Genomic DNA, 16,933 nt, shown 5'->3' with positions numbered 1-16,933 from the left:
ATTTGTACTTGTTGTGGAGTGACCTGAGTGCATGCATTATGTGGTGGATCCTGGCACCCAGCAGGCAGCTGACAGTAACATTCTCCTTGTTTAGCCTGGTGAGTGGAACATCAGTGTGCCTGACTATAGAGTCATCTATGACTGGAGTGTTGGGTATGTTGTTATGCCTTATGGGCTGTGGTTGAGTGGCACACTGAGTTTGTGGGCTATGTGTCATTTGGGTTGTTTTGGGGGTGAAGGTTGCTTGTGCTTCTGCTTTGGAGGTCCCTGTTGCTTGGGCAGGTTTTTACTGAGAGCCTCCGCAAATGTAGATGTGTGTTTTGTGTTTCTATGTATGTGTTTTGGTGGTGTACATTTTGAGGGACTATGTGATGAGTGTGGTGTGGTGCAAGTGTTTACCTTCTCCTCTTAACTGTAGTCCAGTCTTGGGTGAAGAGAGCTTTGCTTCCAGTTTGGCTATATAAGTGCATCTCTCACAGGTTGTAGTGTTGGATGGTAGGAGTAGAGGGTTGTCTATGTACATGAGGCAATTGCTGCATTACCCCAAGATGCCCAGATTCATCAGGTAGACAAGAGAAAATGTCGGGAGCTGACCCTTAGACATACCTGGATAGGTGCTTATTTATTAAGTACTAGAAACTGTTTTCCTCTAGACAAGTGAGAAAGTGCTGTAGTAATTTGTTGCTTATTTAGTTCTTACAGCGAGTTCTGAACAAGTGCTGAGCTCAAAAAAACAGACCAGTGCTGAAACTAACAAAACTGGCTAGTTCTAAGAAATAAAATTAAGCTAGAAGGCTTCCCTCCAACAGAGAAAGGCTTGGGGGCTCAGAAGCTCACAAACAGTCTTGGACACAGCAAATCTGTATCCAGACTAGACTACCCACAGGAAAGGCAGGAAACAAGCTTAGAAAAATAGTTTTTTGTTTGTTAGAGGAGTAAGAATTAGCATCTTTAAAAAGACCTCCTACTCTAGATGCCAGGAAATAGTTAGAGACTACCATGAGAATGATGTTCAACATTTCAAATCTCTTCATGCAGCAGATGCATAATATAGCCAATAGATCAGCTCTGGTGGTGGGGGACTGGTATTAGTATGAGACATCTTGCCTGGTTTTGCCTTTGCAACTTTACAAACAGGTTTAAAGTGTCTTTTACAAATGCCCGATATGATGAATCATCTTTGTTTGGTCATTCTGTTAAAGGACAGATGCAGAAGTTTGAGTGTAATGGTAAGATGCTTTCTGATTTTGGAGTCAGATCCAAGACCCAACAATGATCATACAATAGGAACCAAAAGGGGTCAAATCCTTATGGTTTTGAAAGTTCAAATGTCAACCTATTGTCCTTTCTTCTGGTAGGGGTGGCATTGGTAGAAGTGGCCCCTTCAATGGAAGCAGACCCAGAGGTTGAGGTGATCTACAAAGTCAAGGATATATCAGGCCTTTTTGTGATAAGCAGTCTAAGCATCCTTGAAGGGCTGCCTGAATACTCCTCTTTGGAGTCAGTCAAGGGTCATCTACCTGTCTACTCCCCTTTGTGGATGGCTGCAATGCAGCATTCATGGGCACAAAGAATAATATACTATTCCTTTTTCCCAATTTTCCCCCCATATGAGTTGGCTGCCAGCAGATGTTCCACCTCCCAAGTAGAAAGTGACTGAGAGAGAGGTTCTCTCTTTGCTTCAAAGAGGAGTGATCCAAGAGATCCCACAAGATTAGATAAGGTCAGAATATTATTCAAGGTTGTTTTTGGTTCTGAAGAAAAACAAGAGCCTCAGGCCAATTCTGATCCTAAGCCACCTAAGCACATATATAAAACAGACCCAGTTCAGGATAGTTATGGTGCAAACAATATTACCTTGTCTATAGGCAAATGATTGGGTATGCTCCATAGATATCCAGGATGCTTATCTTCGCAACAAAATAACCAAGAGTTCCAGGTGATACCTATGTTTCCACATTGGAGTCAGTAATATTCAGTTTAGAGCTATGTCCTTCCATCTCACTACAACCCTTCCAGGTGTTCACCAAGTGCATGGCAGTAGTCACAGCTCATTTATGGCTACAAATATTATGCTATTTTCATATTTGGATGGCTGGTTCTATGCTGCCCCAACAAGTGAATCATTAGTAGACACCAAATAATATTTTCCCCGGCTCTGTCTGTCTGGAGCGTATCCATAAACAAAGAAAAGTCCATCGTACAAGCAGCACAGTCAATGTAAACTTACTGCATGTCACCAGGACACTATAAACTGCATAGTGTCTCTTCCCCAAGACAAGATGTATGTCTTACAGAACTTTATCCAAAATCTCCTGTGATTCAAGCGCCCTCCAGCACATCTCATTCAGGGTGTATTGGGGTTAATGGCTTCCTCAATATTGATGGCTCAGTTTGCTCATTTTGAAATGAGGATGCTTCAACTGCTGCTCAGAGTTCAGTGGTCTCAGCACACAGATCTTCTATCCACCCCAATCACAATTACCAACAGGTGCAAGGAACAGTTACTATAATGGCTCACTTCCCTGCACATAGTTTTGGGTAGGCCCTGTAGTGTGGTCACTATGGATGCCTCCTTTTTGAGGTTGGGGCATTATCAGGTAAGGATGGTCAAAGGTATCTGGAATATTTACAAGGCCAACCTTCAAATCAATGTCTTAGAAATGCAAGCAATATTCCTCATGTTGCCTGAACTTCATAACTGCTTACCTCTGGGAGTAATTTCCATTCAAACTGGCAGCATGAAGGTGGTTTGCTACATTAAAACACATGGGGGTACCAGGTCCTACCCTTTGTGCTGAGAAGCCATGAGAGAGTGGCAATGAGTGATTGCTTCACAAAGCTTTCTTACTGCAAAACACCTTCTCATGAAGTCTATCTGTCTGTCTGGCAAAAGCCTCAACAGATCTGTTCTGATGGCTCGTGAGTGGTCTGATAATCCAGCAGCAGCAGAGACTATATGCAGCAGCTGGGGGAAAATGTGCTTCAATTTCTTTGCATCCTTATCCAGCACCAAGTGCAGCAATTTATTTGCCTTCATCCATCTTGATGAACAGACTCCAAGGGATGCTATAGTCAGACAATAACTTTCTGGGCTACTTTATGTTTATCAGCATCTACTCTAATACACAAATTCTTACAGCAAGCAAATTTTACTATAAATACTGCAATCTCAAACTAACTGCATAGTTTGTCCAATTCCTTTGATAGCAAATAACCCTTCTTGTCTGAATCCCATCAGCCTCCCAGGAGTCTGCGCAAAAGATTTACAACAGCAAGTTCTTTGCAGTTTGAGCAGCTACTCAAAACATTGACCCTTCTACTGTGATGTTAACTGAAATTTAGCATTTCCTTGCAAGCTTATTTGATTCAGGTTTCAGTTTTCCACTATACAGGTACAGTTATTTGCAATCACTTATTTTCATTTAGGTTTTGATGCTTGTTCTTTGCTTCTGACAGATTCTGCAAAGCTTTTCTGAAGGGAGTTTTTCTCCTTGGATCGCCCATTAGACAAACAAAGGACCTTAATTTTGTTTTGGCAGCATTAACAAAGCCACCATATGAACCATCCCCTTCCATTTTGTCTGAACTTTTTGTCTTGGAAAACCTTGTTTTTTGGTTGCTACAACCTCATCCAGAAGAGTCTTAAAGTTACATTCCTTGTCTTCAGTTTCTAGTTATTTGGTTTTTCACAAGGACAGTGTTTCATTACATGCTAACCCTTCTGTTCCTCCTAAAGTGGCTTCAGATGCAAATGTGAATGAACCCATACATCTTCCAGCATTTTTTCCTTAACCATACCAACAAAGTAAACTACATTCTCCACACCGTAGATGTCCATAGGCAGCTGAGATTTTATCTCCACAGAACTAGGTATGTTAAGAAGTATTCTCAACTCATTTGTGTTCTTTGCTAATTATAAAACATGTTTCAAAAGTCTCTAAAGTCACTCTGTCCAGGTGGCTTTCTAACAACATCTCATTTATCTACTCTTGCCACACGTGCCCCTTATCATGCAGACCAAAGGCTCCTGCTACAAGGTCTGTTATTACATCTATAGCCCTCTTTAGGAATTCTTCAGTTGATATTTGTGATGCAGCAACTTGGTCTAAGTTGTGTACCTTTTCCAAACATGACAAATTCGGTGCAGTTTTAAGGTCTATCCTCAAAGGTCTCCTGTCATGATACTACCCAAGTTTGTCTGTGGTTGGGGGTTTTGACCCATCAGTTAGATCAGATGGACAGTATGAATAGGATACAGTAGCTATGTGCTTAACCATAATTCTGGATCTTTTCATCCTTGTCTGTTCACTTCAACAACCCTCCCTTCTCCCCCCTTCCAAATTGTCGTTATGAAGGATCTGAAGGATAGTAGTTTCCATTCAGAGTGATATGTTAAGAGCTAGCAAACATAATCTGAAGTAGTTTCACACACTCATGTGTTAAGGAGAGGCAAAGATTTAAAGGAGCTTGAGACTGGATCACTAGTTTTGCTAGTTTGGATACAAGTGATCCAAAGATCCAGCAGTCGTATAGGATGGGTGAGGATGAAAGGATCCAACATTATGGTAAGTACATAACTACCATTTGTAAACATTTTTAAGGTATACCCAAGTCGTAATTGAAACTGGTCCATTTGGGATCAGCTTATTAACCTTCTGAGCAAATGAAGAAATAGATAAACTTAGCTGTAGACATTCTTTGATGAAATACCCCAATGTAGCCATATCTCGATGTGAGCTAGATGTGGACCTTAGCTGACAAGGACAGGGCTTTAAAATGGTATGATACAAATGGAAAACAAGCCGAGAATAGAGCATTGTAGCTATAAATCTTGCATGCCCAGGAAAGCATAGTATTTTGTTAGAATGGTATATTTATTTGTTGTTCACATTCTTACATTTTTCATTCTAATTTGTATTATCCTATAGGTGTTGAGACTCTACATAATCAAGGATCTCCTTTGCAGTGGCTTACAGATACTATGTGGCAGCAATGCCAGTATATCAGCAGTCACCTAAAAACATTCTCCCTTCTTTGTTCTTCACTGAGCTCAAACATTGACCAGTGGAACCAGTTCATCTCTAGTAGGAATCTGTATCACATTCTTAGTGAGCCTTATAAACCCACTGCAACAGTATCTAAACATGGTAAGTGCTTTATATCTTGAATACACTGACAATTCTGTAAAACATTAGTTATTTGTATCTTCTGTTATGGTTCCTTTTTGTATTCCTTTTCATTGTACTGCACTGTATTGCATGTAAGTGAGGATTTCTGAAATTATGAGGTTAACCTCCTAGGCAATCCCAAACATACTGCAGATAACTCTGTAAGGGCATAAATCTGCTGTATATTTTTTGAGGCAGGAAAAGTCTGAATGCAGAATTAATAATAGTTAACAAAGTGATTCATCCATTCATTTATTTATAATACCTGCTTTATCCTTTACAGGGTTGTAGGGAGATGGAGTCTCTCAGTAAACAAATTGTGTAAGGCAGGGAATAATGCTGATGGGATGCCGGTCCATTATGAGACACATATACAAATGCTTACAGACAGTCTGTTCATTGCCATTTTAACTATCCATGTCATTGGAATGTAAATGGAAGCTGTAGCCTCAAATCACAACCCTCACAAGAAGGACATGCAGATACCATAAAGAATAAACTCCAGGCAGGAACTGAAAGAAAACCAAGCAGCGAGAGGCATCAGTGCTAACTTCTGCACCACTGCTACTATGCTGCCCTACAAAGTGAATTATTTATTTGCAAGCTAGATATAAAGAAGCCTGTTCATCCAAGTACCATTTAAAGGAGGAACTGCAATAAACTTATGAAACAGTAACCAGATAATAAATGATGTTTTATGTACTTGATAGGTTCTTCTTCAGGGAGAACTCTTAAGCATTTTAACATAAGAATTCACATTGCTAACATAACTTGTCATCTCGCTTATTTTTTCAGACTTCATCTTGCTGATTGAATTGCATAAGTTGGTGAAATCAAACATTATTGCATGATACTTTTCATATCTTTTCACCTTTTTGAAATCATTGATATTGCATGGTCTGTAACTCAGAAAGATCTTCACTCCAATGTAAAACATAATAGGTATGTCATTTTTTGATTTTAATGAATGATTTTATTAGAGTCAGAAAATTCAGTTCAGAGTGATCCTTTCATTCTGAAGGAACCACAATAGTCCTTTTGCTGTGCTGAATAAACGTACTTTGCATACATTGATGTTCATCATATTGATCACTGCTGCAGTAGCCTTAGCAATGCGGGTTATATCCTGCCTTGGAGATAACAGCCAGCCAGCTTCCAAAGCTTCAAGGCACCTTCCACCCATCCAAACTGTCAAGCAACTTGAGATGAACTGACTAAAAGACAAGTCTGGACCTGAAGCCCTTTAGAGCTTTACTGCTGCCAAAGAGTACACTCCTCTGAGTCTTTTGAGGTTGATATTTGGCTTGTGCTGTTCCTTTGCTGGACAGATAGGTTCCCTTTGGCGAAAAAAAAAACTTAAATTTTCTTATTTTTGTTGATGTTTTTATCACTTTTCTGTTCAGGAAAGTTATTTTAAAGCTAAGAGTATTGTGTTTCAACAGGCTGTCATGAGTCTGCAATGTACTTTTAAACTAAACGCTTATTCTTCCTGTCAGTTTAAAAGTGGCGTAAAGTAATTGAAAATAAATTCTGTGGAAAAATTGTCTTTATTTTACTTTTGTGGATCTGGTATCATGCTTTAAAGTGCATTTACCTGTTTTTGTCTGTCAAGAAAGTGACATTTATAGACTGCTAGTGTTTACTGGCACTTGATACTTGTATTCTTCTGGTAAGAGGCAGCATGTAGGTTTGACCATGGAACAGATTACAGGTCCCACAGTTGGTTCCTCTTCCAGCCACAAAAAGAAAAAAATAAGCTAACAGCCTTTCCCTCCACAGCAGGCTAGAAAATTGCCTCAGTCGCATGTGGGTGACTCTGCTATGACTATTTGCTGTACCTCAGACCACTCATCTTTTACATCAGGACCCTCGGGTATAGCACCTACAGCCACTATGGACTGGGGATTAGCCACATCCTCTGCTGTTGTTGGGGTCCTGTTAGTCGGCAAAGGAGAGACAGTTTTGTCAGTATTGGGAGAGCAAAAAGGGGAGGTTTCCCTTGCTTTATCAGAATACTGTACCCATCTGTGGGGAAGCTGCTGTGGCTATTAGTAACACGACTGGCACTATTTTTCCAGTCAAAAAGAAATGGAAAACCAGGCATATAACAACTTCTTAAATTTCTTTGGATAGGAGTAGTTTACTGGATCTGGCTCAGGGTTTAATTCAGGCTACTGAGCCTTCTTGCTAAGTAGTTTCTGGTAAAAGAAAGAGACATATATCTTTTCCAGAAGAGAATCAGAATTCTGAATCTGAACAGGAAGATTCAGGGATGGATACAGTTTTTCCCTCTGATTTCTGATTCAGACTCAGAGGAGAGATCGGATTTTTGTTTCTCCCTGTGGGGGTTCCTCTTTCTCTGAGAATACTGCTAAAATGTGCCAGTGTTTTCAGTGGGAGAGTCCCTCAGAAAATAATATGAGTTCTTAAAGGATTTTCCAGATTCTACACTCATTTCTCCTGTTCTGTCTGCTTTAGAGGATGTATGTATTACTGTCTGTAATTTTCCTGACAGTCAGCCAGCTGTCCCTAAAAGAAAGAAAGTATAACGTTCCTCAGTCTTTTAACATTTTATACAAAAGGGTCAAACTGAGCAACTCTACTTGATCTCACTGCTGCTAAGCACCTAGTCACTTCCAATCCTGCTCTTACTGATACATATGGAAAAAGTGTGTACTTCTTCAACTTTGATTTTCAAATTTTGAATTGTCTGGCTCATATGTTATAGTTTGTTCAGACTAATTGTGAAAATTTGAGGAATGTTTTATCTGCAGCTTCTCCTTGTGAGGAAAAATAAATCTGCTTTAAATAACTTAGTTTCTTCTATTGCATAGGTCACTAATCATTGTTTACAGTGTGTGAATGACTGTTGTTACTTATTCTATGACTATGGCTACTGGTACTGTTTTGAAGAGGTTTGCATGGCTGCATTTTCAGAACCTTTCAAATTATGTCATAAATGAGATTTTAAATTCACCCTTGGAAAGAGATTTAGTCTTTGGCCATTCTATTGCAGAGGGGATCAAAAAGTGTGAAGAAAGAAACAAGCTGATCCAGGAAATCTCTAAAATTTTGCAGCCCTCCTTTTTCAATTTTTCCAAGGCATTTTCTTTCTCCTCATTCTGTTTTGGTAAAAACAAGAATAAACAGCCTCAAGAAAATACAGGTAAACAGATGTTCAAGAAGAATTGCCAAGAGGGGTCCAGGAAGAGGTCTTGGAGCTCCCAAACCCAAGGACAGTCCATGAAGTCTGAATGACTGTTCACGAGACCTTGTGACCTCCTTCCAGCCTGTTTCCCTTTTATTTTTCTTCCAGAAAACATGAATCTCCATTTTTTTCTTTGGCAACAGATAGCTTCAGACATATAGGTTCAGAAAATCATTCCTCAAGGTTACAAATGGCAGTGGGAGAAATTCTGCCTTTCCAGGGGGTCATTCTTCATCCTCCAGATCAGACTCTTTTTTTTTCCATTGGTTCATCATTAAATACTGTTCCAAGCAATGATAGAGCCAGTTCTTCCTTCAGAGGAGGAGAAGGGTTTTTATTCAAGGATGTTCTTAGTGCCAAGGAAATAAAATGTTTAAAGACCAATTCTGGATCTTTCTTTCCTAAACCTGTCTGTGATAATGCCCTAATTCAAAATGATGTCACTTCACAACCTGTCACCTCTTCTTCATCTTTCAAGTTTCCTGGTAACATTAGACTTAAAAGATGGTTATCATCACATTCCTGTTTATTTAGATTTCAGATGTTTTTAAGGTTTTGTGTGTCTTGATCAAATTATCAGTTCTGTTCCTTACCCTTTGGATTATCCACTGCACCAAGAGTGTTCCCAGCGTGTCTATCTCCAGTTATACCTCATTGCAGTCTACAGGGTATCCAATTTTTTTTTCATATTTAGATGACTTCCTTATCTTTGTAGATTCTTTTTCAAAGTGTCATGAACCTCTCTGTCTCTTGGGTGAGAGATCTCTTACACAAGCTGGGATTTCAAGAGAATATTCAAAAGTCTTTCTTGACTCCTGCACATGGGATTGGTTCTTCAGATGTCAACTAGACACTTAGGTTCAAAGAGCTTTTCTTCCACAGGAAAAAATATATCTGTATCAATCTATTTATACGGTTTTTCACTCAGATGTGTATCACTGCAAGGGAATACCTCAGGATTTTGGTTCTCATGCAGCCTATGATTCTCATGATACCCCTGGCAAGACTCCACATGAGAAAGATACAGTGGCATCTGAAAACTCTTTGGTCCAAGCACCAACACCCTTTATCATTTCAGATCCAGTGCTGGGGGGTTTCAGAAGATAAATCATTTGGTAGAGACAACAGATATCCTTAAATCCAGGTCTCCCTTCTCTCTCCCTGCTCCAAAGCAGTCAGTCACCACAGATGCCTTGGACTTTGGTTGGGTAGAAGTTTCAGGGGGATGAAAGCACAGGGGTGTGGGACACCAAGGACAGATACAAGCACATAAATATCAAGGACATGCTTGCCCTGATCAAGGCACTCAACTCCTTAACCATCTTTGGTCTTCAGGATCTCTTGAAGTAGTTACAGACAATACTACAGTCATGTGATACATTAACAGGCAATGGGGAACCAGGTTTCCCCTTTTTCCAGACTAGCCATGTTAGTTTGGGATCTGATGTTGTCCTTTTCATTCTTCCTCACCCGTGGGTTCTGCGTAGACAGGACTTTGGCTCCAGCTCTCAAGCTCCTCCCTCTACCCATAATACTCTATTCTATCCCCAGTACCTCAGATTTCGTTTGGTGCCATTGTGGTTAGATGTAGGTTCTGATCTCAAGCATTGCAAGCAGTATTTTTCTGATAATATTTACTAGTTTATTTAGGTAAATCCTTCTAAAATATTGTAGTTTTTCTACCTCTGTCTTCCCTCTTAGTTGTCTCTGGTGTTAGGATTTTTTCCTGTATCTTTTCTTAACTTTCTACTCAGTTTCCAATAGTCTTCATACCATTGCTTGTACCTTTTCCTTACCTTTTAAATATTCCTGTTATACCATAGCTGGTATATTTTTCTTTTTTTCTTTATTAGGCTATTTTCTTTCAAAAGAAGTTACAAGTAGTTGCTGTTTATACTATTGCTCTTGTTTCTCCCTTATCTCTGTGGTATTCTCCTTGGCTATGTGAGAGAAACCAACTGGATTTAAAAGTGCACTTCTTGTGGGCAAACTATCCTAAACTCAGATGCCCTCAAGAAGTGTGTGTATTGCCTAGGTCCTGAGCATCTTGACTTAGCTTTTGCCATTTGCGCCACCTTTAATCCCTGGGTGTGATCAGACAGGCATAATAAACTGATTTTAAAAGGGTTGCTTCCTGCTTCTTCTGGGGTTCAAACCCCCTCAAAAACACCCAAATCAGTTTCATCGGTCAGGAAGAGATCTCCTCAGAAGTTCCCGAGGGCTTCTTCAGAGCCACTGGACAAGATTAGAAAAGTCTTGTGACCACTTTGGATCAGAAACCTCTTGGCCCGTCCTGGGATTGAAAGCTTTATTGGACCCAAAAGGTTTGTATCCTATTGTCATGTCACACTTGCCATCTACTTCATTTTTGGATTCTAATTCCTTGGATCAGAGATCTACTTCAAGCTGCAGAGGCTGTACACCAGAGTACACACTTAAACCTGTATCACCTTCTCTGCTAACTCAACTTTTGTCAGACTCCAAAGAAACAGTCTAGACCCTCATCCACAGCATCTTCCAGATCTTCTAGGAGTTTGTCAGAGGCAGATGTGAATAGGATGGTGCAGAAATTTCTCAGCACTCAGATCCAGATGGGGTCCTGCCAGCTCCTTCCCCTCCTGGATCTGTGAGTGCACCTGAAAAGTCCATTCTCTCTCCTTCTCTGATCCAGCTGGTGGTTTTGGAGTCCCAGGATGTGTGATCCCCAAGAAGTTCTGCATCGGATCCAAGGAAAGTACCTTCTTCGACTCCAGTAGTGTCCTTGACTGGTTCTGCTCTGATACCCTTGGATCAGAGTAGGTCTCAGATCTGAGAGGTTGGCACCAGGTCAGAGGGGCTAGATTAGACTCCAAATTTGTCAGATCCCTTCTTCTCAGAGTCTCGGCCCTGGACAGCTCAGATCTGATTCTGCCCTTGAGGGTCAGATCCGGGGATGACTCTGACCTACTTTTGTCAGAGGGTTTAGCTCCAGGAGGGGGGTCCCCTGGTTCTTTGTCATTCAAGGTGGTAGAAAGGGCTTTTTTCTCTTCACAGGGAGCCACCATGTCTTGTCTCAGATTCTACCTTTGTCCCATATTTGATTCTGAGCTCTGAGCCCATCAGACCTATTCCACAGGGACAGCCAGTTCCAGGAAGTCTCCAGACAGTTCCTCTAGATGAATTTCCCACCTTTTCTGATACCTCTCCCGAACACCCCATGGAGGAGGTTCCTTGAAAGAGGAAATGTAAGAGGAGACACGTAGAGTCACCCACAGAGTCTCTCACAGAAGACACTGATTTTGATGAAGAAGAAGGATCCCCCAGATCACCACCTGATGGCATCTCCTTTGGAGATATCCTTAAGATCATCAAACAGAAGGGTGGCTGGTCTTCTCAATCTCCTTCTCCTGAAGAATCAGTGTTTCTGGAGGCTTTCCATTCTGGACCATCTATGTCTTGGGTGACACCCCAGTGGATGAACTGATTGACTTGGTTTCCTGCTGGGCTTGGAAGGAACCAGAGACTGTTGAACCTATTCCCAAGCAACCAGACACATTTATGATCCCTCCTGGTACTATTCCCCACTGGAGCAAGGGAGAACTGGTTGATGCTATGGTGGAGACAGCAGCCACCAAGAAGGAGCTAGCTGAACAGAACTCTTCTGTCCATCCACAGAAGAGGGAGTCCAGAGGAATGGACAGATGTGGAAAGCAAGTGTTTGCCTCAGCTACATTCACACTGAGGTTGTAAAACTACATGGCACACTTCACTCAGCTACAGAGGGATTTGACTAAAGAATTATCAAATGCTCTCTCTTGGAGTCCATGTACTTGGAAGATTTCAAAAAGACTTCCTCTCAACTGGCTACTCTTCTGTCCATTTCTAATGCATCAATGAGGTTGATCTCCCATGCAGCAGAAGGTACCGCACGAGCAGCCATTTCAGGCATAGCCATAGCCATAAGGAGACATGCATGGTTATAGCTGGGCAATTTTGCAGAGCTTTTCAAGATGTTCTTTGTCAATGCCCCCTTTAATGGCACTTCCTTGCTTAGGCCATCAGTTAAAGACACGCTTACCCACAGCAAACAAGAGAGAATGACTCTGTCTGCCATAGGAATCAAGTTTTCTACTCTTCAACAGACCTTCTCTAGAAATCAATGTGATGATAAGACTATGTGGTTTCGAAAATTTTAGGTACCCTTCCAGGATTTGTGCAGGGATAATTCCTCCAGAGGCAGAGGAGGAAATTTTAATGGAGGGGCCTGCAGAACTAAGGCTTCAAAGATTCTTTTTCCAATAGGCCCTATCTGTGTTTCTAAAGCACTACCCAATTGTCCATCTCTGGAGGCAGTGGGGGGGGGGTCATTTCTCTTTGCACCTAGATGCCTGGACAGATATCACAAAAAATTCATGGGTGCTAAGAATCATATCTAGAAGTTACTATATACCATTTTCCTTTCATCTTCCTCTCCAAACGAGGAAACCTCTGGATGTTCCTCCCAGGAAAGATGCTATACAAGAAATTCAAAAACTGCTACAGAAAAGAGTCATCCAGGAGCTGCCAACCTACCAAATAGGATTCAGAACTTACTCATGTTTCTTTTTAGTGGCAAAGGAATCAGGGACCCTAAGACCCATTTTGGATCTAAGCAAGTTGAACCAGTATGTAAAGAAGATGAAGTTCTGCATGGTTACAGTTCAGTCCATCCTGCCTCTTCTGTGCAAGGATGACTGGATGTGCTGTATAGATCTACAGTATGCATACTATCACATAAAATAGACAGATGATCCAAGAGACATCTACACTTTTGGCTGGGGGGCCAGTCTTTGCCAATTCAGAGCATTGCCCTTTAGACTCACTGTGAAAAACTGAGGGGCTGCCAGCCCAGCTAGATAGAATTTTGTAAATAATTCTATGTCATTGTAAATATTAATATGATCCACAGGCTTGTTTTATAAATGTAAGAAAACTGTTATGTGCTGAACTTCAGAAATGTAACCACAGTGCACGCTGCTGGAAGGAAGAAGAAATGTCTGTAAACTCTATGCCTATGTAATGTATGATTTCATGGTAGAAAACTCAGACATACAGAGTTAACTGGCAAACTCTTAAGAAAATAAGCTGATAAATAAAGAATTTTACGACATGTTATAAAGCCAGTTTATCTCAAGCTAAGAGACAGGATGTCTGGGCTAGGAAATTCTTTCTATTGTCTTAAGACACAAATAATTACTAGGTTTCTGAGGTAATTGTTTTACGACATCCAGCTCAGGCAAGCTTCAAAGAGAGAACTGTCAGCATCTGAGAGATAAGTATTCCTAACATAAACATGATAAATTTTAAGTTCTGTGAGCCTGGGAAGTGTCAAGAATGATGTAATCTGAAATGACTCAGCAGTACTGTGTGTTATTAATTCAAGGGCCATCTCAGAAAGAAAGAACAGCATTTTGTTTCTTGTCTTGGATGGATAGCTAGGAATATAGCCAGATTAGTCTAGCTGTTTTCTATATTTATGTTAGACTATCCTACAATGTTGTTTTAAAGTATTTTCCTGTGATTTCTAAACTCTGTAATGTAATTGTGTTGAAGTAATAAGTATTGTCTGGTGCTTTTATTATTTATTATTAAATATTTTTAAAACATTCAACTCAGGCTGTTTTGTATAGACATAATTTAAGCTCTAGAGTACTTGCATGTATTTGGTGATACTGTACAAAACTACTCCTACTTGCATGTATTTGGTGATACTGTACAAAGCTACTCCAATAGCCTTGCTGTTCGTCACACTTACTAATTGGATGATAATAATATTGCACAGTAAAATTAGACACCCTTTGGTAAGGACCTTTATAGTAGCTGATAGTAGTGGTTGGTGGCAGTCGGTACTACCTTATAGTCTGGACAGAAAGGGGGCATAGCCGGAGAACCTGTGTCAGACTTCCCCAGGAGTGTTTGTGTGTTTGTATATAATTCATATCTCAAAGTGTGTGTGTCAGCTATTTGAGCAGGGACATGAAACACTGGTTGGACAGAGAGGGTGGTGGAGGTTTTGGCTTGACCACCCAGCTGAGATCTGTACCGTATAGCTGTGCCAGTGGGGAGTCTTATTGGGGCTCTGGAGAGGAAAGGGAAAACCAGCCCCAGACTGACTGTGATCTCTGTGTGCCTTTAAAGGAAATTGTACTTTACTGTGTGTGTACTTGTTATCCTCCCAATATCGACGCCTCTCACTGGTGCTAGTGGTGAGGATTGATGCTCCTTGATTACTGGGCCAGTGCATGGGCATCACACTCACCACAGCTCCCAGGGTACTTATCAAATGCATGGCAGTAGTAGCACTAGTAGCTCACTTGAGAGTCAAGAGATTCCAGGTGTTTCCATGTTTCGATGATTGGCTTCTCACCTCCCCATCCAAGCATCAACTTTACAAGCCAGGGACTACTTGCTACAGGTTTCCAACACTTTAGGCAGCTCAATAAACCATGCCAAGTCAAACCTAGTCCTGGTAGAGACCCCAGATTTTATAGGGACTCTCTTGGATACTACAACTCAGGTGGCATCCTTACCACTTCATCGCATCACATCTTTGAGACATCAGGTTTAGTCTATACTATATCACTTGTCTCCGCCAGCAAGATTATTACTATAAGCTCTGGTGTCGCTGTAGGCTGCCGTACTTCTAGTCCCTCTAGCATGATTTTTTCTGAGAATCTTTCAGTGGACCTTGGCAGTAGAGAGGTCCATGCTTTATCAGTATCATTTCCCATAAAACTCATTCCAATCTGCAAATGTCATATTCATTGGTGGATTCAGTCCAGCAACCTATTTTTGGGCAGACTGTTCACCCTTCTGCCTCAGTTGCCACAGTGACCATGGATGCTTCCCAACTGGGTTGAGGGGAGCATTTCTTGGGAAAGATGGTCCAACGCACTAGGTCCCCTTGGGAGACTCAGTTGCATATCAATGTTCTATTGATGAGAGCAGACCTTATACCACTGCAAGCATTTGAAGAAGTTCTGTCTCTAGAGATTATTGCAATTCAAACAGACAATATTTCAGTAGTCTGGTACATCAACAAGCAAGGAAGAACCCGATTTTATCCTCTGTGCAGAGAGGCCATGAGTGTTTGGGAATGGGTGATCACCTCAGACCACTTTCTCATTGCAATGCACATCCTGGGGTAAACCAGTGCACTAGCAGACAGGCTGAGTAGATCCATTCTGATTCATCACGAGTGGTCTTTCAATCAATCAGTAGGTAATATGATCTTCAGCCGCTAGGGCCAGTCTTGCTGCAAGCTATTTGCTTCACCCCTCAACAACAAGTGCAGCAAGTACTTCGCTCTGATCCCCCCTCCAGGGGATTCAGAGAGAAGCTCTGTTTCATGACTGGTCCCCGGGTCTCCTGTATGCCTATTTTCCTCTTCATCTGATTCCAAAGTTCTTACAGAAAGCAAACAGGCTGAAGAGCTCAGTCATCCTCATTGCCCCATTCTGGCCTTGATAGATCTGGTTCCCCTTCCTACAGTCTCACTTAAGATATCCTCCATGGAAACTGGAACCCACTCAGGATCTCCTGTCTCATCCATCGAGAATTCAGCACCCCAGTCTCCATGCCCTCAGTTAACAACATTGTTTCTGCACTTCCAGTACTAGTTAGACAGTCCAGTCTTGCTTCCCCCGTCCATGAGATTATCTTGGCCTCCCAGAAGGTGTCTACCAAGAAAGTCTGCAGATGCGAATGGAAAAGATTTTCTATTTGGGCCTCCAACCAGAATAATGACCCTTTTTCAGCACCATCTTCAGCCATTCTTTTCTTTCTAACAACTCTTTTTAAAGACTGAGCTAGTTTTTCTACAATTAAGCTTCATTTGGCAGCAGTTTCTAATATCCATTGTGGAAACAAATCTTTTTCTCTGGCTTCATCCAGATTGTCTAGAGCCTTCATGAAGGGTGTGTTTCTCCTCAGATCCCCAATAAAGGACCCTTCTCCTCCTTGGGTCCTTACTGTGGTCTTTCAGGGATCAATTCCAAAACCCTTTGAACCAAATGCAATATGAAGTTTCTTTCTTGGAAAATGATCTTCTTAGTAGTTATAACTTCAAAAAAAAGAATTTATGAGCTTCTTTCTGAGCTCCAGGCCCTATCAGCTAAGCCTGCTTACATTATTTTTCATAAGGGCAGGGTGTCTCTGTGGACCAACCCTTCCTTTCTTCCTAAAGTGGCAATGGGAAATAACATTAACCAATCCATACAATTACCAGTCTTCTTTCCAGAATTTGAGTAAGGGAGAATACATGCTTCACCTCCTTGATATGCACAGGCAATTAGATTTTTATCTTCACAGGACAAAGCAGTTCAGGAAGTCCAATCAGCTGTTTGTATCTTTTTCCCCCTAATCACTTGGGTCAGGCAGTATCTAAAATTACACTAGCCAAATGGATTACTGATTGCATTTCATAGGTTTATTCTCAAAAAGGACTAGATTTTCCACAACTCCTAGAGCTCACTCCACTCAGTCTATGGCTGCTTCATCTGCTTTTTGGTCAAGGACTTCCATTGATGATATTTGT

General features: G+C 41.1%; 1 protein-coding gene across 1 annotated transcript in view; it reads left to right on the top strand.

The window, feature by feature from the left end:
• Positions 1-16,933, top strand: part of DNAH14 (dynein axonemal heavy chain 14) — a 2,550,346-nt gene that overhangs the window by 1,545,168 nt on the left and 988,245 nt on the right. The window contains 2 exon segments of the mRNA XM_044060213.1: positions 4,970-5,137; positions 8,998-9,022. Of these exon segments, the coding sequence (XP_043916148.1) occupies positions 4,970-5,137; positions 8,998-9,022 (193 nt within the window).

The sequence above is a fragment of the Protopterus annectens genome, chromosome 1.part2 (genome assembly GCF_019279795.1).
Source record: "Protopterus annectens isolate FY-2018-M chromosome 1.part2, PAN1.0, whole genome shotgun sequence".
NCBI classification, from domain to species: domain Eukaryota; kingdom Metazoa; phylum Chordata; order Ceratodontiformes; family Protopteridae; genus Protopterus; species Protopterus annectens.
The sequence above is the reverse complement of the archived record's forward strand: the minus strand, read 5'-3'. Positions and strand labels throughout refer to the sequence as shown.